The sequence below is a fragment of the Spea bombifrons genome, chromosome 4 (assembly GCF_027358695.1).
Source record: "Spea bombifrons isolate aSpeBom1 chromosome 4, aSpeBom1.2.pri, whole genome shotgun sequence".
Taxonomy (NCBI): domain Eukaryota; kingdom Metazoa; phylum Chordata; class Amphibia; order Anura; family Pelobatidae; genus Spea; species Spea bombifrons.
The window spans coordinates 91,204,100-91,225,626 of NC_071090.1; the positions used below are offsets into that span (position 1 = coordinate 91,204,100).

Consider the following 21,527-nt stretch of genomic DNA (forward strand, 5'->3'; position numbering starts at 1 on the left):
GAAGCCCAGAACTGTGAGTCCGGTACCAACGAACTCCTCCTTCTTTAAATGTCACTCCCAGCAGCCCAAAAGGCTCAGACTGTGTCACTTCAGCGAGTGACTCAGATAGTTTAAGAGAAGAGGGGATCATAGCTGTATGGCAATAGGAAGGGTACTTTAATTAAAAAAAATATATATTAGAGTGAAGGGTAAAGAAAGATGATACGTATAAGAAGAGGGTTTGGGGATGAGAAATCCCAGCTACGTGATTTAAACAACCGACTGGACCAGTACCTCTCCCGGGTGAGGGAGCTGGAGAAAGAAAACCAACTGCTGGTCGAAGAGATTCACAAGCTTCGTCTGGAGCAAGGAGCCCGATGGTCACACGGCTACCACTCTGAAATATGCCAGCTGAGGATGAAAGTGGAGGAGCTCACTGTGGAGAAGTGCGAGGCCGAAATCCAAAAGGAAAATCTCTGGCAAGAACTTCAGATGCTCCAAGAGTTATGGGATCAAGTAAGGGCCATGAGGATTAGTATTGATCAACAGCTGGCACTTTATAAGGAAGACCTTCATAAGGCAAAGAGTAGCCAGGCAGCCCTAGAAGAACTGTACCTTCATCTTCAACAAGAATGTCAGGTGCTCCAGGGTTCTCACCAGGAAGAGTTATTGGCAATAACAGACCAGGTACTCAAGATACCCATGCATGTTTCCATCCAGGAGACACTGGCTCCAAGGCTGAGCATTCAGGACATACAGAGCATCTCATTAGAGCTGTCAGAGTCATGGAAAGATGCTTTCCTGCTGTATCAAAAGAAGATTGAGGAGCTGGAGAACCATCTGAGATTGAGTGAAGAGGAAAGACAGGGAGTGGAAGAGGAAGTCAGGGTGTATAGTCTGCAGGTGGTGGAACTGCGCAGGGAGTATGAAGAGCTGTTGGGAATCCGAAAGACTCTGGAAGATGAACTGCTCAGAATGAAAGAGAGATATAGATTGGAGGTGGAAGAGTATCAGGTAAGACAGCAACATGAGAACAATCAAACATCAAACCGGTCAAAGTCAATGAGTGCTTGCATTGTATTTTTTCAGAGGTCACCCCTGCTTTTGGAAACATTTAGTAATTTTTACACTTATATAAAAGTAGTAATAACCTTACAACTTGTACTGTTAGTTACAACTTGTGCAGTTAGTTTTCTCTCTGTTTTGTAACTGTCTATACTCTCTAAATAATGTAAATGGACATGTTCTGTTATAGTGTGAGCGTCACTGAGGTCTGTTGACTAAAAAGGGGAGTTGGCAGGGCATTTGCAGGAGAGTTGCACTTTCATTTCACTGACTGCATTTTAATGCTACTTTGAGTTCAGAAAAATCTGAACTTTACAAAACACTTTGGCAGAGACATGCACACGAGGACATAATGCATGTCAGATTTTGAGCTCTAACACATTATTATATGGGCTTGCTCTATGCCTGAGCAATGCAGGTATATCTGAGATCAGTTTCCTACAGATTCAATATGCTTGCAGTAAAGAAAAGAAGTGACAAAAGCCATGTTGGGTACAGCCAACAAAATAAAATACTCATGTCGATATGGGCATGTCTAAAGACTATCCTACCGCACATTCATAAAGATTGAACGTTTCCATTTCCAATGCATTCTAGAGATTCTAGATTGCAAAACGATGAAAAAGATACACAAATGACTTACAATGGGGATGATGATAGTCTGCCTTTTACCATCTATAGTATTTTTCCCTATAACACTTAGAACAAAAAATAATATTACAGTATGTCTGTCATTTGTATATAGTGTTCCACAACAACTATTGCTGCCATCAAATGTTATGTTATGTAATATAAATATTTAGCGTCTGTAGCAGGACGGGGAAAGACCACACAACCAGCAAAAGCATTTGTTCTATAATAATCATGCCCTTTAAATACATCCTTTTAGAGGCCACATGTTGCAGCATGTCAGGTGCAAAATGTTCTCACTGACATTGATGGTTTTCTCTCTGGCCCACCCTCCCTTAGTAATGTATGTGTGGGGTATCACGTTGCAAGGAGCAGACAGCGTGTCCCCTTTATTTCTGTTTTTATCTGGTGGTTAAACAGAAGCATAAACACGTCTACAACAATGCTGCCCCTTCAAGGTGTGGATGTTACAGGGCCATTGAAAAAAAATATAAACAGATAAAGGTTTTCGATCCCAGAAGAGCTTCGTAAGAAAGTAGAATATGAAATCTTGTTTCACTTTAAGTTGTTCATAATACAGTCTCATGCTTGAGACCTTACGTTGTGGTGTTCTGCTTAGACAAAACATTTGTTGAGTGCTCTAGAATGTTAAAGGGACACTCTTGTCATCAAATGTAATGGAAGGTCCCATTTACTGCCCTATGGTAAGTATCTTTCTTTCTTTTAAACTCAGGGCCCAGGTTTTGGGAGTCCAATGAAGTTAATGACCTATTGATATCTACACAACCTGATTTATAAACACAATCTCTGCATCTAATATATACATTATTATGGCTCTTAGGGTTACAGAACACTGTGCTTTACTCATACCCACCAAATGCTCAGAGTTCCTATAAAAGAGGGACATCAGGGATGGACTGTACTTCTTAAAGAGAGGGACAGTTGGCAGCAGAGCCACCATCAGGGGTTATGCCGAGTACTGGTTAACCGGGCCTGGACACCTTGCTCACTCACCTGAAAAGGCAGGGAGGCCGGACCCCCTGCTTGGCCACAGTTAAGCTCCCATCAGGTTCACATAACATGCATTACATGACCTTGCAGTAGTAGAGCTACTGGTGTAAAGGGAGCCCCAGCGGGCCTAGCACCAGCCCCGCAACCCTTGACATACTGCTAAGCCATTGCTGTGGGCCTGCTTCCTTAAACCCAACATATGTTAGTGTGTGTGTAAGTATGTCACTGTGTACGTGGTGCTGTTGCATTAGAGTTAGCATGTATATAGATTGTGTGTTTTAATATAATATTCACATTGACTCTGAACACTTATTTAGTTATTGAATCAGCAATAACATTAAAATAAAAATCAGACCTGCGCAACGTTCAGGAGGAATTTGAGACCATTTTCTCTTCAACAACTACTTAAGCTCAGCCATATTCCTAGGCTGTCTGGTCTGAATGGCCCTCAAGGTCATTTCACAGCATCTCTAATGGGTTAAGGTCCGAGCTCTGAGTGGGCCACTACAAAGAGCAGTTTTTCTGTTTTTTTTTTAAGCCATTATGTAGTACGTTTACTTCAATGTTTAGGGTCATTGCCCTGCTGCGTTACCCAACTTCTACTGAGCTCCAGCTCACAGACAACCATCCTGATATTATCCTGTATGATACCTTGATAAACTTGGGAATTCATGTCATATTTTATGACAAATTCATACACAAATGCTGGTAATTTCAAAGTGTTAATTTACTTTTATTTATTATGTTGGATAGCGTGTGCATGATTATAAGAGATGTTAGCGTGTGTGTATGTTAATGTATGAAATTAGCCTGAGTGTGTATATCCGCATATATTGTTAAAGTCTGTGTGTGTTGGTGCATAGGGTTAGCATGTCTGTGGATAAGTGCATGGTGTTAGCATGTGGTACTGTAAGGTGTTAATATTTGAGTATATGATATTAGCATGTGCATGTCGTATATGGTATGGTGTAAGTGTGAGTGATAGCACTGTGAAAAGTACCTAGCTAAGAGACTGGAATTAGATTTATATCAATTACACTTTTAATATATAAAATGCAATATTGCCAGTCAGTATGATTAAAAGGTGCTTGCAAACATGGTACTTTTCACAGTGGTATCACCAATGGTTTTTTTGTTTGTTTTAATCCTGGAAATGTTTTTGTAAAATATTTTTTGTAATAAAACAATTTCTTATTCACTTATAGTTTACAAATAGAGTATGACGTAACCAAAAAAGTATTGTTGATGCTCTTCCATTAGATGTGCTTTCAACTATTCTATAAAAGCCCAACTCCTTGCTTGTTCGAAAGGTAGGGGAGTGAGTCGAGGCAAAGCCAGCTAAAACTTCCTGTTCCCTGCCGTCTTTGTGTCCTCACGACCAAGCAGAAATTAGAATGTAAGGATATTTCATTACCAAATTTCGAATCCAGCTTTGAATCTGCTCTTTCTCCACCACTCAATCCCTCACCCACTCCTAACTTTCCATGTGCTATAGCACCAGCTGCGTCAAATAATACTGCATGCCTCCTGGTTTTCGTGAGACAGTGCCAAATTATGCAGGCACTAGGGGTCATGAACCGGTGCAGGGGATCCCCTGATCTCCCTTAACGTCCCATGGAGTTGTAAACTCAATGGAGGTCTATGCTGTTGCAGCACCACATCCATTGCATCTTGTAACGCTCTGCAGCCAAGGTGGCTCATTGGGGTAAGTTGGGTGCCTCTGGCCCTGCGTACTCCTACCTCCAGCTACACATCCCAACAGTGGTGTCCTGATTTGGACACTTAACGTGTTGGAGGTGTAAATAAAAACACATCTACAAATTCATGTGATGCATATACTGAGTTCTTAAGATATTTTTTTTTACTTTACGCTCATTATCCCTGGAAAATATGAACAAAGTTTATGAGTGATACATTCCAGTAGCAAAGTATTTGGTTTGGCTCCAACATCCTGTATCCTGCATTTAAAGTACAGATGTTAAGGCTCAGTACTCTGGAAAATGATCATAAAATTAACACTTTCGTTCTACTTTTCCTGAGTAGCCTCACAAGCAATTGCCATATTAAAGCATTTCCCTTCCCCTATTTATTTAATGTTGGTGTTCATTGCAAACCATGATATCATTCCAATAAGAAATGACACAATGTAAATAAATACATTATCTCTCACTTGGAATAGTTTGAGGTGCTCTAAAAGAAGACTTATGGGAAAATTCAGAAAGCAATTCCATTGCTAAATATTTTGTAATATTTAACAACAAAAAAATAACATGAGATTTTTTTAGTAACTTTGTTCTGACTGATGTAGCAAGAACATGCTGCACTGCCTCTTTAGCCTTTTATCAACATATAAGCACTTACATTAACTGTTTATTCCGCTTAGCAAATAGTTACCAGTATTTACATCTCCTCATCGACTTAACCCGTGTCCTTTTACAGCCTATAACATAGAGTGATACTATCATTAAAAAGTTATTGTTTGTGTGTTTAATAGAGTAATTCAGTGTTATAAGAGCTATATTTCTTATTTTTGTTTAATTGGTCTTTTTGATAATAAGGGTCCCTGTATCATCTATCTTATATCTGGATAGCCCAATGTGTATCCCACATATGCTTAAATCTCTCAACTCTATCTGTCTATCATTTCATCACTAAGACGGATCCACTTATCTACTACCCTCTCAATGAAGAAATATGTTCTAACATTACATAGTAGGTTTTGGTCCACTAGTTTTAGAATTAAACATTTTTACATTTTTAGAAAAATAAATTGCCCTCCTGTGGCTTAATTCCTTTAGACTGGCAAAGGAGCTCTGCTAAGCATAAATGTGTATATTTATTAAATTAAACCTTTCCCTCATATAATGCATGTTGAAATATTTAAACTTTTCCTGATAAGCCGTGTGACACTTTAGTAGGCCTTCTTTGGACGGCAAACTATCTCAATATAAGTCTCCAGAACTTTATGTGATAGTGTTGGTGTGGTCTGATCATTGATCTGTAAAGTTTTATGAGTATTATTATTGTCATAAATGCATTACTAGCCTAGCAGCCTGCTTTAATTTTCTGTTACAAATAATGGATAGTTGTTATTATGTGTCAAAAAATTTTCCCTTTTTTTTATTAGCTTCTGACCCATAAAGTAATAACTGGGCAGCTGAAATGTTTTATTATTACTATTTTTATCAACAAGAGATTCCTTAGTCCCATTTACGAGGGGACATTTATCTCACCCATCATATGCATTTTATTGCGTATGATAGCTGCATGGTCCCTTTATATATTTTTTGGTGTTCCTTTTGACTTCTCCATATGCATTTGCCCCCTCCCCGCCTCCCAGATACTTTGTGTATAGAAGGGCAATTTTTGTCCTTATCAGGAAGAAATGGTTAATGTTCGGTTGATAGCCAGAACGCCATGAAGTTACTTATCGTTTTCAAAAACCTGCTGAAGTTTATCATGTGACCTAATTTTTTTAATACATTTTGCTTTTGATAAATGACATCACACATACAAATACCTTTCATTTGACTGACAGAGCTGCTGACTCATTCGGTACACAGTAATATATTAGATGGTGTGGAAGGGACACATCCCATGGCCTAATGCATGTAGTTCTGAAACTATTATTTGTGAAGAATGATTTGTGGCTGGCTTGTTATACGACCATATATATAGCCAATATTAATTTAATAAGTGCCTCTGTAATATTGTGTAGATTGTGACTGCAGCTCTTGTCAGCGGCTTTTCAGGACTTGTACAAGGAATGCTCTTATCGGTTACTGTGCTGGACTGGTCAATGCCATACCGATTTAATCATACACCTAATTCAGTTGATTAAAAATAGGACAGAAATTTAACTCTAGACCCTGCCAACTCATTTGGAGATTCCCTTCTCACGATGCCCGAAGTTATATATGTCTATAGTGATCTATCTTTTTTTTATCGTTATAGAGACACTTCAGCAACACTGGCTAAGTACTTTTCTTTTCTAGCCGCTGAGTGCCGCCATAATTTAAAGGCATATAGCCTTTCATTATGGTGAATACGGCCACTCCTAGGAGCGATCGTACAGGGCCCCTGCATTTGTTTTTGGTGTTGCTGGATGGCTTGAAGTTAAGGTATGGCAGCAACACCAACTGAGCGAAGAAAGCAATCGTTGATTGCTTTCTACGCTTGTTTAACCCCATGATGTGCCAGACGCGTCAATTGTCATCTAGGGGTTAAACATTCCTGTAATTTTAGTTTATATATATATATATATATATATATATATATGTATATATATATATATATATATATATATATATATATATATATAATGGTCAAAAAACACCCCTCAAATTATACATACACACACACATTATATATAAGCATCTATATGTATATGTCTCTCCGAAAAAATGTATTCAATGTATGGTTTTATTATGGTTTATTTATTACACATATTCAGGCATGGCTGGTCAAATTCCCACATATGCGCCATTTTAGTAACGTTCTGTCTTGTTCCCATAGATCATAATTGAAGAATTGGAGCAGGAGAGACAAACTGTAACAATTACCATTACTGAACGCCTTAAAGATTATCATGAACTCATGCAATTGAAGACTGGGCTGAGCTTGGAAGTAGCTGCGTATAGGTAATGCATCTAATTCAGAAAAATATACGTTTCACGATTACTTTGCGGCCCGTGCTTCTTTTTTTGGGGGGGGGCCATACAAGTTAGGTTTATATACATTAATAGCGATATTTAACATCCAAATCCAAGAGACTCCAAATTCTGTGCCCACCTGTTCTCTGTGTGGTCACATTTCTCCTCCGTAGCTCCCTTTCCTGTTGGATGCAGTCATTGAGCAGAATATCATGTATATTCTCACCTAACATACTGAAAATAAATTATCACCAAGAGGATGGAGACAGTGAGTCAGATCCCAACTTCTCGCTGGGTGGGGTGCTGCATGAGTCTGTTTTTATTTTAGTTGTCCTCTGTTGTCATGTGTTATAGTGCTAGATTAATCCTGCTCGGTGCCATTGGATATTATATTTAGTATAGTTTATTGCTTTAGTAACAGGACAACTGACAGCAGCAGCCAGATATTCTAATGCCATCTGCCCAGTCGTTTGGCATTTCCTGATATTTTTCAGCATTTGTCGAGTATTAAGAAGACTAAGTTTCTGCTGACACAGCCTTATAAACTGTAAAGCATGCAATTCTGCTATATGTCTAAATGTTTACTATACAATAATACAGTAACACCCAGATTTTTTCAGTGAAACGAACAGTTAGCAAAAAGCATTGTAGGATAGAACCATGTGTCACCTCCCTGGCAGCCATCTTTGCTAATGGCACACTATAGCACTGCTATGCAGGGGTGGGTAAAGGAGCTCTGCTTTATATATGATGGTTAGGAAATAGTCATGTCAAACACAAGTCCTCCAACAGAGGAAGGGAGATGGCTGTCTCAGAACAGCATCTCCGTGCCATAAAAAAACAGAACCCTAGCTTAAGGTAGCTGTCAATCACCGTGGTAACAAGCATAAAAAAATAATAAGATCATATAGTCCAATTCCACCTTGCATGCAGGGAGCAGACGTTTGACATCACAGGCGCCCCCCACCTGTCAAAAACACTCATAAGTGAATATAAAAAAAAAAGACACAAACACGTTGAGCTCTTCAGAACAGGGGCCTCATTCCTAATGTATTCATACCTATCATAATGTCTCTATGACTACTGTACTTATTAAACTGCTATATTTATTGTACCTTTAGCAAAACAAGGAATCTGTGCACTCCCAGCAAATACTATTTAAAACACCTAAGGGATAAATATTGGGGGTTCCATCACACTATATGGCCAAATAATGCTTAGCCCGCCACTACGTCAAAGCACCCCGAGTTTGGTGAGTCCTAACTAATTTTTCATGGCTCTATTGCTGACCAAGAAGCTGAATTAAAGAAACTGCACTGCATTTTAACCCAAACAAAACCCTCTAGCAATTAATGAGGCACCCGTGCGGTAGGTAGGGCTGCTTAACCCTAAGGTTTGGTCAGAACCTGCAAATATACACAGAAAATATAGAAAGGGAAGCACACCCTAAAACGCATATAAATCCAGATTCCAGGGAGCTGCTGATATAATCAATGTATACTTACTGCAAAAAAAATCTTTGTTTTGCTATATACATACACTAACATTCAAAAGTTTTGGGTCACTTAACCGTTTTCATGGAAAAAAGGAAATTTCTTGCCCTAACAAAATCAGCTGCTGCCAGCTACAATGTACATATTTCCAGTGATATTTTTACATTTTAGTGTACCTAGGTGACTAGGAACAGGAAATTGTTCATCATGACTTCCTGTTTCAAAGGGGTATAAATATTAAAATCACACAGAGGCCGCATCAGATGTCCTATCACCACACACTCAGGAAAGGAGAGGGACGCAATACTATGCAGAACGCATAGCAAATTAATGTTGTGGTTCCGCCGGGTAACGCAAGAGCGGACCTGCAAATCGTGACCAGGGCCGGCTTTAGGTATACAGGCGTCTTGTGCGGGCCACCCAGTCCTCTCCCCTGTCATCCCCTCAAGAGTCCTTTTGTCCCCTCCTTCACGGTGAAACACCCCTCGTTTCCTCCCTCATGTAGTTCAGGTACACAATAAATAAACAACACACGGGAATAGATCAACTGAAAACCATGTGTAAACTCACATTGAACCTATAGATCTAGTAAATAATGCATGGGGACCAGATTGCACATATAGGGGCTGCCCAGCACCCATATTGGACGCATAGGACTTGCTATGTTTTTCCCTAAACAGCATGCCTGCCTGGGCGATATTTGCCACCCCACTTACATCTGCATCCAAGCTATCACATACATAAATACATACTCATTCACACATACTAATTCATTCATACATACTCATTAATTCACATATACTTGTTCACTCATTTATTCACTCGTTCACACATAAATGTATTCACTCATTCACACATACATAATTTTCTTTGCCTCCCAGGGGAAAATGTGCCCTAATTCCAGCCACTTAAATAATTAAAAGCAGGGGTTAATCTACACTATAAAGAGATTAAGCAGCTTCTTAGGACCCAGAGTGGTCCAAGGGGTCCAGGTTTATTGGAAGATACTTTTAGAAAAGTAGCACAGATTCCTTAAAAGTAATATCTCTGTCATGTATTATTCTTACAAATAAATCTCTTTTCATAAATGCTGAGTTTCTTAGTGTATGTGCAACTGTTCTTATAATTGCCAGTGTTAAAGATAGGGCCCTGATAAATCTTTTGGTTTAGTTGCCCTAAAAACCTAGTACTGTCCCTGCTTAAAAGATTTAGTTCCCATGATATTCAAGCTTTGACAATGTGGATATTTATGTGCTTTTGCTAGCCTAACTACAAATATTTTTCTATGGAGATGATGACCTGTTTGATGCTTATTTTTGTTCTCAGAGCTTTGCTGGAAGGAGAAAACCAAAAGGGAAGAGTTATATGGACCGATTTCTCAGAAAAGGAAATACCAGCAGGTAAGATAAGTTTACCGTAATACAGTGGGTAGCTGTATTCCCTCAGTGGCCACTGTTTTAGGTACACCTGCTCACCAAGACAAAAAGTATGAATTGTGTGACTGCAACTCTATATAAATGATGCAAACAGGAGCAAGATATTTACTTGTTTGACCATGGAATGTTTTTTGGTGGCAAATGTGGTGCCAGCATCTCAGAAACAGTCAACCCTAGGAGTTTTAGTGCAGCATAGTTTATGGAGTTTAAAGAGAATGGTGCATTAAACAAAAACATCTAGTGAGCAGCAATTATTTGAGAGACGGAGAGGTCACGGGAGAAAGGGTTGACTTACTCAAGCTGACAGAAAAGCCACAAATACTCATAAAACCATTCATCGGCTGGAGCAGTGGAAAACATAATACTATATCATACCCACTGACATTTCAGACGTTCAGATGCTTTACATTTTGGACAATGCTTTGCTTCCACCTTTGTGGGAACAATTTCGGGAAGGTCCTTTTCTATTCCAGCATGACTGTGCCCCAGTACACAAAGCAAGCTATTAATAATTATTTAAAGTGATTATTTAAACAACTGGTCATAAAAATATATTTTTGTAAAACAATCTTTTTTTCCAAAGGGCATGAAACCCCAGCTTTTCCGCAGTCAGCAAGATACTCTAGTGTCATGAGGGGAGAAGACAGAAAAGAATTTCTAAACAAAAGAATCCATGAAGACATAAGGATAAAAACACAGACTTCTGATATCCACAGGTTACAAGCTGTGCCAAAAATACAGATCAGAAAACAGGCTACAGATTTAGGAAGGGCTAATAGTTCTTATGTATCTCGTATTCACGAGAGAACTATCCAAGAAAAAAGTGGCAGGTTGAACACGAGCTTCCAACCAAGATATGGTTTACTGAAGAACAGGGACATTCATCATAATGTTTATGACACAGCTTTGCATACAGTGGTGGCACCACATTCATCCAGTGAGTCAAAAACATCACTTCAAAAGACAAAGGTAGAGCAGGTGAATAATTTAAAGCCAGGGGCCACCCCAAGTGCAATGTCTGACATAGTCAATAAAGATAAAAGAGATGCAAGAGTAGGTGATAAAATAAATCAATCACATTATTTGGAATCAGAAGTAGTTGTAGAGAGAGAGGCAACAAACAAAAGTGTTGAAGAACAGAAGCGCGATGTAGAGGACAGCATGAAGACTTACCAAACTGAAGAAGTCAGTGTGAAAAATACTAATATGGAGGGCCAAACTAGAAAGGAAAACACAGCAAGTATAACGGTGACAGAAGAAAAAGAGACCATTAAGGAACCTAAAATGCAGGAGCTGCCGGTGAAAAAGGAAAGAAAGAAACGAGATCAAGCGAAAAAAAAGAGAGAAGAAATTGAGAAAGTCGGAGTAGATGCAATAAATATTACAGAAACAAAAAACGTACTAGAACAAAGGTCTGTCAGTGTCAAAACGATTATACCTGAAAACAATATTAAGGAAGGCCAAGCTCCTCATGAGATTCCAATACAATTCGAAGCAATTGGGAAAGAAGACTGTTTACAAAAAATAAGCGTGGAAAGCACAAAGGAAAACCAAACCGGAATAAATTCTAGTCAAACATATGAAACTGAAGCACTTAACACTGAATTTGAGCATGTTCAAAATATAGAAAAGGGAGGCAGTGAAGCCAGTAAAACCAAGGAGACAGAGGTGGTGATAACGTCATCTGAACACTTGGGAGGAAAGGCAATGGTAGCCGATATTCTTAAACACTTTGGCCAACCAGCAGACTTGGATGATGCAGAGGTAACCTATGTAGAAAGAAAGCAAGTGGGCAGTGATGGAACAATGAGGACTGAGATTATTGTACAATCCAAAACAGAGGAGGATGTAGACATTTTTGATGAACCTGATCTTGCAGATTTGTGGAGTAAAAAATCATATAAAACAGTGGAAGAGTGCTTGGCAGGAGCTGCAGAATATTTAGCAGAAGATGAACAGAACAGAAAGTTCACAAAAACAATTCAAGGAGAAGTGGAAGAAGAAGAGGCTGAATGGATCGGAAATGTCATTCAAACTGGACTGAAAGGTAGGAAAGGATTGTCTGTTAATGTTGAGATAATAGAGGAATCTATAGGAACCTTTGGGGGTGAAAGAGCTGAATTCTCCACACCATTTCATGTGGAGGAAGCAGAAGACAGCTCTCACACAGAAGAGGTAGCAAGTGATGAAAAAGATCTTCATTCCTCTGGGAAATCAGAAGGTGACAAAGTTCAGCTCAGTGAAGTCCCAACCCATGTTGAGGAAGTAGTAGAAGGTGAAGAAGTGGATGAAGAGACAAGTTACTTTGTATCAATTCCAGATGACATCCCAAGAGAAGAGGATGATGAAGAGGAAACAATAAAAGGGCAAATTCACATAGAGGAAGAGTCACACGTTAAATATTCCTGGCAAGATGAATTTTTACAAAGTTCACAGGGTCGGAAAACCCTAAGTGAATACCTAAAGTACACAAGCAGCAATGAACCAGGCACAAGTAGCAGTGTTTACAGACAGGAAACACATGAACCAAAAGAAGAAGTAACGCAAACAGAGACAGTTGTAATTGAAAAAGAAATTAAAATTCCTCAAGGATTCCAGTCATCAATCAAGGGTTTGTTGTCTAAGGAAAGCCAAGACCCTCAGCAAAAATTGAAAGGAGCACTTGACTGTCTGCAAGAAAGCCTTCCACAAGACATAGTGGAAGAATTATCTACATTGGCTGGAGGAGAACAGACTCAAACCAGCAGTTTTGCAGTAGATATCAAAAAAGTTGACCAAACAAAAGAAAGTGGCATAGTCACCATTGTAGCAGAAATCAATGTATCACAAACCATGGATACAGGTGATGCAGAAACACTTCACATACTTGAGAAAGTCAAAAATGAAGATGGACTTTTAGCACACTCTACAATGGAATCCTGTGAAGGAAAGGTATATTCTAAGGACAGACCAGAAGGGGAGAGTTTGCCTGGCACAATTGAATCTGAAACAGACAAGGAATCTGTTTTCATGGAAACCAATGTATCTAAAGTAATTGATAGAGAACCTGACACTAAAAATATCCATCTTAATGAAACAGGCAAAGTATCTCAATCTCAGATTGTTACTGATGTGGGCAGGTTAATAAAGCATATGCCAGCTGATGCAGACAATGAGCAATTATCTATTGGTGTATCAAGAACAGATAAAGAACATGTTCTAACTGGAGAAGAATCCTTAACTGACACAAACAGATCATTTCACCATATTAAATTAGGACCCAAGGAAGTATTCTCTACGCAACAAATCATCTTTGAAGGCCCTGTCTCGGAAACATTGAAGCTTGACATAGTAAATAGTGCAGAAGATTCATCAAATCAAAACAGATCTGTACATCATATAAAGATAAGCCCTACAGAGATGTATCCCACAGAGCAGATCATATTTCAGGGACCCATTTTCAAAACAACAAGCAGCAGTGCCACAGGAGACTTAACACTCTCAGAAAAGCCCACAGAGAATATTAATGAAACTACTGAAAAATCCAATTTAGATTTTAGCAGCCAGCAAGCAGGAGGACAGGTGAATGAGATTATTTTTCAGACAGAGGCTGCGGGTACAAAGAAAACAATTACTCATTTTAAATTAAACTCAGGTGAGACACAACTTTCCAAAGAGATTGTGTTTGAGGGTTGTCTCCCAAATATTGTAGAACACAGTAGACACGTTGTTCAAGAAACCAGAAATCTAGAAGATAATAGTATGCCTGTTGAGCACAGTGTCGGTTCTCAGAAAATCCACACTGCACAAAAAATCAAATACCAGGGCTTTATTTCTCAATCTTATCAAGTGGGAAGTGATGACACTGAAAACCAGTCAAATGTCAGCACCTCTGTCCATCATATTCAATTAAGCCCAAATAAAGAACAAATCATTTTTGAGGGCCCCATTTCTGAAAATCTGGATATTGGCAGTGCAGTGGATGATTCTCATTTCAAAGACTCAAACAGGTCCATTGCACATATCCGGTTGGGTGCCAAAGAAATAACAGCTTCCGAACACATAACATTTGAGATTCCAAGTTCAGAAACATATGAATCATCAGATTTTGTTGTTTCATCTCCCTCTGGTGATTCAAATGAGAGTGAAAAATCAATAAAACATATTAAACTCGGTCCAACAGAAAAGTCTTTCACTTTTCAGATGGACATAACAAAAGTTGCCACAAAGTATCAAGGTGAAGCGGAAGGCCAGGAAAGCAGAATGGTAATTACTTCCCGGAATGTTGGTGGACAGCCAAAGATAAGTGAGACGGATGATCCAGAGGTGGCTGAAAGTGGGTATGGTGAAGAAGAAATCGCTGGAGGGTCTCAATATCCTTATGAAGCTGAAATCCAGTCCAAACGCATCATTGATACATCAGAGTTTGATAAAACCATCCAAATGCACAGAATAGTCCATCAGGGATCTGGAGTTTCTGATGATAAAAAGGTGGCTGTTGTATACCTAGAGGAGGATGAAGAAGCAGATCATGATTATTTGCGGCGTTCATTTTGAATTTCCTCGATTGCTTTGCACAAAAATAAGGACTGACACTGAACGATAGCTTGCAGTCCATATTTACCAGCGTGTTTCACATTCATATCTCCATATAAAGAGGCTGTTAGATCACCAGCAAACTCATATAGCACACCATATCTGTGTTTAATCAGCAAATGACTCTTTGCTAAGATGCTAAGTTTTCAAACTAAAAGGGAATATATTTTTGATGTTGGCTTACTTATGCATATACAATGTAAACAGGTCTCCTTAATATATACCTGGAATGTTCCACTGTTACTGAACAGCGTTCAATCTTTCCATAGTAAGAGGATTTTGTGTATTTTTCAGACCCTGTAGGAATGACAAAAAGTTTCCAGAACTAGGCAGATGATGAATCTTGGGGAAAGCTGAACATATATTTTAAAGAGAGTTATTTCAATATAGGGCTACATAGTATTTGCGCTGGATCACCTCTGTAGTGGGGTACTTACATGCACGCAAGCATGTAATGGTAACAAATGGATAGGAAATGTCCAAATAGATTATCCAGAGTACATTAAATTAATAGGATGGAGATGAAATATGTTGTGGGTCCAATGAAATGTGCGGCTAAGTTAAATTGTATAGGAGCAATGAAGCTGCCAGAAAATCAATCTGCCGTTTAAAGAAGGGTGACTCACAGTAGAATTATATAAGCATTACATGGTAATTTAGGTTGAAAACAGTCCATCGGGTTCAACCTTACTAAGACTTACTGCCATTTAAACATTATGTCTTGTGGATTGCTGTGTGTGTTTTGTTAAATGAGAATATTATAATGTATTTTATGTCACAATAAACTAAAATATTAGCTTTTTGCTAATCAAAATTTTACAATTTCATGAAATTCTGGGGGGGGGGGATAATATGATTTGTCTTCTGCTTGTAAGCACATATCACAGGATCACCATCAGGGTAGGTTCTGTCTTTTTCCAATCCCAAGAAATCAACTAAACTTTCATCAGAATAGAAAGTACTTTATATTTGTCCTTTTTATTTTATTTCCAAAGTGGAATTACTGATGTTACATTTATTTACAGAGTGCCGGGAGACTCTTTAGCACTATTACAGTAGGGGGGCATGACAAAAACATTAAGACATTAAGAAACACTGGTACGCAAGGAGAAAAGGACCTGTTCTTACGGTTCCCCACTGAACAAATATTGCAGTTCTTTAGTCAGCCAAATTTACTGATTTGGGGGGGTTTATTCATTAAAGTAATTATAGAAATTAAAGTAATTATAGAGGCTGGCAGCCGATTTGGCCCACCTAGTCTGCCCGTTCTTCCCCCTGTAAAGACTCAATCTTTAACCAGTCCTTGGTTCTACACGTAGGGATAATTAAGATTCGTACATATCTAATACATGTTGAAAGTAAGCACTTGCAGGTGAGTTTGCAGGCGAGTTGTGGTTTCAGCTCTCTGACTTTTAATGTACATTTTGAAGGGCCAACCTTGAAGAGATTCTCTTGCTAAAAAAAACTGAGCTGGCCCTTCTTAATGCATAGTAAATGCTGTATGTCGACATTCAAGAACTCTCACAGATTGTCAATGTCAATGGGCTTGGCCATTCTTAATGCACAATGAAGTTAGTGAGCAGAAACCCAAAATTGGTCTTGAAATCTATATGCAAACTCCCATTCAGTAAATAAATCCTTCAATATTTTCTTTTACAAAACCATACCCAATTTCCATAAATGTCACTGTTTAGAGGGTAAGCTGGGTTTCCTATTTTAAGTGATGTATGTTAAATACCAGTACAGAATGGCTGGCAGCCAAACAAGGGAGTTTCTGTAAAGTTAATCAGATAAATTATTGCCCTTAAGGATTGTACAGGAAAGATCTACTATAAAAAATTGTTGTGTACTTTTACAAAAAAATAGATACAACTGTAACAGGTTTTAGTACATAGATTCCAAACACGGGAGAGATCTCTCTAACTTTAGTGATAGCATGTTCGATTAGAACACTTTAGCACATGTTGTGTGTTTACATTAATCATTATAAACCGGTATGCACTAATCATGCAGTACATCCTGTGTGGACATTGAATATATCTGTTTTCAGTACACTATGTTCTATTAATCTCTTTATGTTACTCCAATTGCTTTAGCAAGCTGAGTGAAATATGTTGAAGCCTGATGAATGCAGGGATTTGTTTTCTGTTGAAGGAATGGTATTGGAGTGAAACCATCATGCAGTGATCAGCTCTTAGCGTGGGCTGACGGCTGGACTGCCAAATGCATAGTGGCACATTTACAATGAATGTAAATTAGAGACAAGAATTCCAATTAAAGCTCCAATAATTGGGCATTTGTTTAAAAAATTAAACACTGCAAGTTTGCATGTGAACCATTACTGCATTGAATATTTAAAATTCTAGCTGCGGTCGAGAGAGCTGTTGTCCACATTTCTGTGCAACTTTAATTTAGGACCCGGTTCAGCAATACACAAAGAGTGATCGGTCTCAAGGAACATTTCTGTATACTGGAGTGCTTCATTGTATGTTCAAAGGAGGGCTGGCAACATCCAGCATGCATACAAGCCAAGCCATATGGCTCAGTAATATAGCAGCACAAAACATTTTGCAGCCAATCAGGGCTGGACTAGCCTATGGTCATACAGGAGATTTACAGGTAGGCTGCCTCTTACGTGTGGCTGGTGTCTGCAAAAATCAATCTATAGAATGAATATCTATAGAATCTATAGAATAGAACTGCAGTTCAGACAGTATGTGGAGCTTATTCACTAAAGGCAGAGCTGGCAAGAAAGTTTGCAGGAGGGTTTTGGTTTCTACTTCCTCTCTTCACTATTCATTAAGAGCCAACACTGGCAGGTTTCTCCAGCAAGAACGGCTCAGCCGAGTGTATGCGCAACACAGAACACATTAAAGCGGACATTTATGTGCCTTTACGAGCAATGTTTAAATGGCCGTATTCTTATAACAAAGGGAATTTGTGTTATTCAGTCTACATATTAACTATTAGGCACAAATGTCTGAGATTGGGCCCTAATCCAATGTTTTTGTTTGTGTTTTAAAATGAGTACCATTACACTGTACCCAAATGCATTTATTTTTGTAGATTGAATTACTTCTGTGAAAGTGAAGAGGTTAATATCTGGTCATCCAAAACTGAATACAATAAAATGAGCCCACTCCACGTGTGCAGGATTCCTTTGCAGATTGACGTATTATTCTTGTTTTTGCACTTTTTTTTCTTGCTTTTCAACATTAAAAACCATTTTGTAAACTCAGGGCTGGTAGTCATTGTGTAATTGGAGATTACAGAAATGACATATCTGGAAACTCTGTGTCTGTAGGACTATTTAAATATTAACTGTTTAATAGCTGAATGGCAACAATTCTATTGTAGAGACTAACTGATGGAGGCAGATGAATACTGGTGCATGTTCTTATACTTAAAAAGCCATTAGGTGCCAGGGGGTGAAGATATTATGGATTCAGTTGCAATTCAGTTATTCAATGTCAATTATGAGTGCTGTTAATTGCAATGAAGAGAGAATTTTTAATATGAACTGTTTTCTGAAGACTCTTTAAATTTAGGGACAAAAGCTAAATGTATGCATACAGAACATATTCACAGATCAGATAATAACACAGAGGTACACATGTAAAAAGCTGCCCAGGGACACATTAAAGTCCCACGTAACATACTTAACCTCTCTAGTAACAGAAAGATAACACATAATTACATACATACATACATATTTCTGTACATATGTCAGTGGCACGCATGGGCATTAAAAGGCATGTACAAAGTGACTTCATAATTATTCAACACGATTCCTCCCTAAAGTTTTTTAAAAAAATCATGATGGTCTTCAGTAAAAGTATATTCCGGAGATCTGTGCCACGGTTACCAAATTCATCACGTTCTTGGCTCTGTTGACCAGACTTTCCCTTGTCATCAGCACCGAACTATCTTCTCTAGCAGCCCTAATGTCACTGAGATGAACTGAAAATAAGTTTAAGGAAGGGCCACTCCTTGCTAGAGGCATATGAAGTATCTCCAACTCTTTCTGATGGAAGTAGTTTGCCAATATACAAAACCAGAGATAGGTAACTTTAATGTCCAAGAGGCACTTGTTTCATTACTATAAAATAATGTCCTTTGGAGCACAAAGAGTTCTGAAATTAACCGTGGAAGCTCAAAGGCTAAGGCAGGCAAACAAAGGGATGGTTATGTCCTCTGGAAGGGAAATCGGTTTCTGTGAATATCTTGCACTAAGACCAATTGCCAGCAGTACAGGACACAGCACAAGAATAGCTCTTCTGCGTGGAATGCTTTCTCTGACAGCTCGAAAGGTCAGATTTATTTTAAAAGGCAGTACTTAATTTTCAGAGCTTCTGTATTTGAAGACATGATTCTGCAGAGACAAAACAAGAGCTGCAGGATGATAATCATTTCTGTTGAGAAAAATTCACAACCCATAAAGCTATATTTTCAGACAATAAAAGGATCTCCGAGAGAACTAAACTACAATTCGAAAGGCAATGGAACTCAAGTCTGAAAATGATCCTTTTGCCTCTATATCAGCTTTATACATGGATCCCTTGAAATCACTTTAATTTTAGTGGAAGGGTTTTCCATCACCTTTACCCACCATAACTTATGTAATATTATTTCTTGGCTACCCCAAGCCTCAACTATTAAGCCAGTATCACAACCTCATGCTGATGAGTCCCATTAAGAACGAAACAGCTGTCCATGAGCGGTGATCGGGCTACTGCACCTCTTCCCGAGTTTTGTCTAAAGGTTTAGGCTTGTACAGCAATTACTTTCAAGGGATCCATGTATAAAGTGGATATAGAGGCAAAAGGTGATAATTGTTGTCCTTATTTTTATGTTCCTACCCAGAATCCCTTGTAGTTATGGCAGCACCATGAGATTTCTGGGGGGAAAACAAGCCTTCTGGCTTTTCTGGTGTCTGTAAATGATTGTTTAATAATGCTTCTACTACCCCCTTAATTTTAGTGGAAGGGTTTTCCATCACCTTTACCCACTATAACTTATGTAACGATATAGATGTGGGAATTCATAGTTAAATGTCTATTTTTGCAGAACTGATTTGTGTTAGGTTAAAAAAAATCAGCTCATGATGTGGGTTTGGTAAAGAATGAGGTAATTGGGAGAATGGTCTGGGGAATGGTAGATAGAATGCAGCATTTATGAATGTAAGTGGGACTACTGCCATAAAAACAGATTAAATGACCACTTAAGGTGCCAAATTGGCCAGGGTAGCTAAGTGGGCCAAAGCTCTGAGTGGTACCTCATACTGCGGGATTCAGGCACTGCAGTCCTCAAAGGTAAGCTCACTTTCCTACAGGTTGATTTGTGTCCTCAATTTAGTTTTTAGTTTTCACATTTAGTTTTTGCTTAAGGCCACCAAAAACCTGATGTAGAGTAATGTGTTTGGGTACTAATGATATGCATGCTACTTATGTTTTAATTATGTTGGGATTTTAGGTACTACTTTACCCCAAACTCAGCGACCATTTACAATGTCATGCAGCAGCTGCCAAGGCTACCCAATTATTTCCATGCAAATGCATCCCAAAATATGATTACGCTGCTATAATAAACATGAGTTAGGCCTAGAATATAAATTTTGAGCACAAACTGTAAATGTGATTGAGTTGCAATGAGTACAAAGAAAAAAATGCAGAATGAATATGGTGAATGGGGTATTTTAGCTATGATTAGTGTTTAGTTAAGCTTGGCCTAGATTGCCTCTGAGGCGTTTACTGGAGAACTTACAATTTATGGGGGGGGGAACAGAGACCTTTTCGTGACTTTATAATGTACTGATGCTGGCGCCTGGGATTAGTGGCTCCTGGGTGCACACCCCCAAATTATAAACCACTAACACACAAATTTGCTCCAACACCCACTCACTCTAATACCATATATAAGCACACACACTCATTCTGTACATACACTTACACATACTGTACATACACACTCTCTCCCACTAACCCTAGGCGTACCCCTGGCAGCATGTCGATACACTCACACCAATACCATGTCGATATACACACACATGCTAACATAATATCCACACACATGCTGCCACCATACACCTACACACATACATATACACATACATTGTCTCACCCTCTCCTGTCTCCTCCTCCATCTCTTGCATCTAGCTTGCAGCCCACATAGCTCCCCGCCTCTCAACTTACCTGGGGGCTCAAGAAGCACCTTTATACTACTTTACTTTATACTAAATAAGGTATTGCATTTCTATACTATAAAAGGTAAGATAATGCCTTTTTTTATACTATATTTCTGTAGTTTAAAATTTTTAAGGCAACGGACTGCTCATCATAAAAAGAGTGCAAATTTTGAAGACCTCCCAGGTATAATATGCCTGATGAAGAGACCTGAGAAATCTTTAAATCTACTCAGTTAGCCAATAAAGGTATCAACTTAACTTTACTTGTCTCCTGTGTTTCTGTAGCTAACACGGTACCAACTCTCACCTCCTAAAAAGAGACACTTGGGAAGTATGGCAAATGTCTCCTATGTTCTGTGTCTTATCTTATCCATAGTTGTTAAATCTGTCAACTCTGAATAGACCCTATGCTGTAATGTTACATAAAGAAAATGCCGGGGACTAATGCCAAGATGCTAAACTTGGAGTTTCCATAACTCACACAATTGCACACATAACACTG

The 21,527-nt window shown here is 38.7% G+C and overlaps 1 protein-coding gene across 1 annotated transcript; it reads left to right on the forward strand.

Moving 5' to 3' along the window:
• Positions 1–15,655, forward strand: SYNM (synemin). The gene is made up of 4 exons (XM_053462365.1): positions 1–993; positions 7,201–7,325; positions 10,157–10,230; positions 10,850–15,655. Exons 1-4 carry the CDS (start codon positions 199–201, stop codon positions 14,800–14,802), a joined length of 4,947 nt encoding a protein of 1,648 aa, XP_053318340.1. The 5' UTR covers positions 1–198; the 3' UTR covers positions 14,803–15,655.
• Positions 15,656–21,527: the final 5,872 nt, after the last annotated feature.

Excerpts from the sequence above, each read along its gene's own strand:
- SYNM (XM_053462365.1), top strand. The coding sequence starts at position 199 with ATGATACGTATAAGAAGAGGGTTTGGGGATGAGAAATCCCAGCTACGT. Across the intron at positions 7,326-10,156 it reads TTGGAAGTAGCTGCGTATAG|AGCTTTGCTGGAAGGAGAAA; the intron begins GTAATGCATCTA and ends TTTTGTTCTCAG. Across the intron at positions 10,231-10,849 it reads AGAAAAGGAAATACCAGCAG|GGCATGAAACCCCAGCTTTT; the intron begins GTAAGATAAGTT and ends TTTTTTCCAAAG.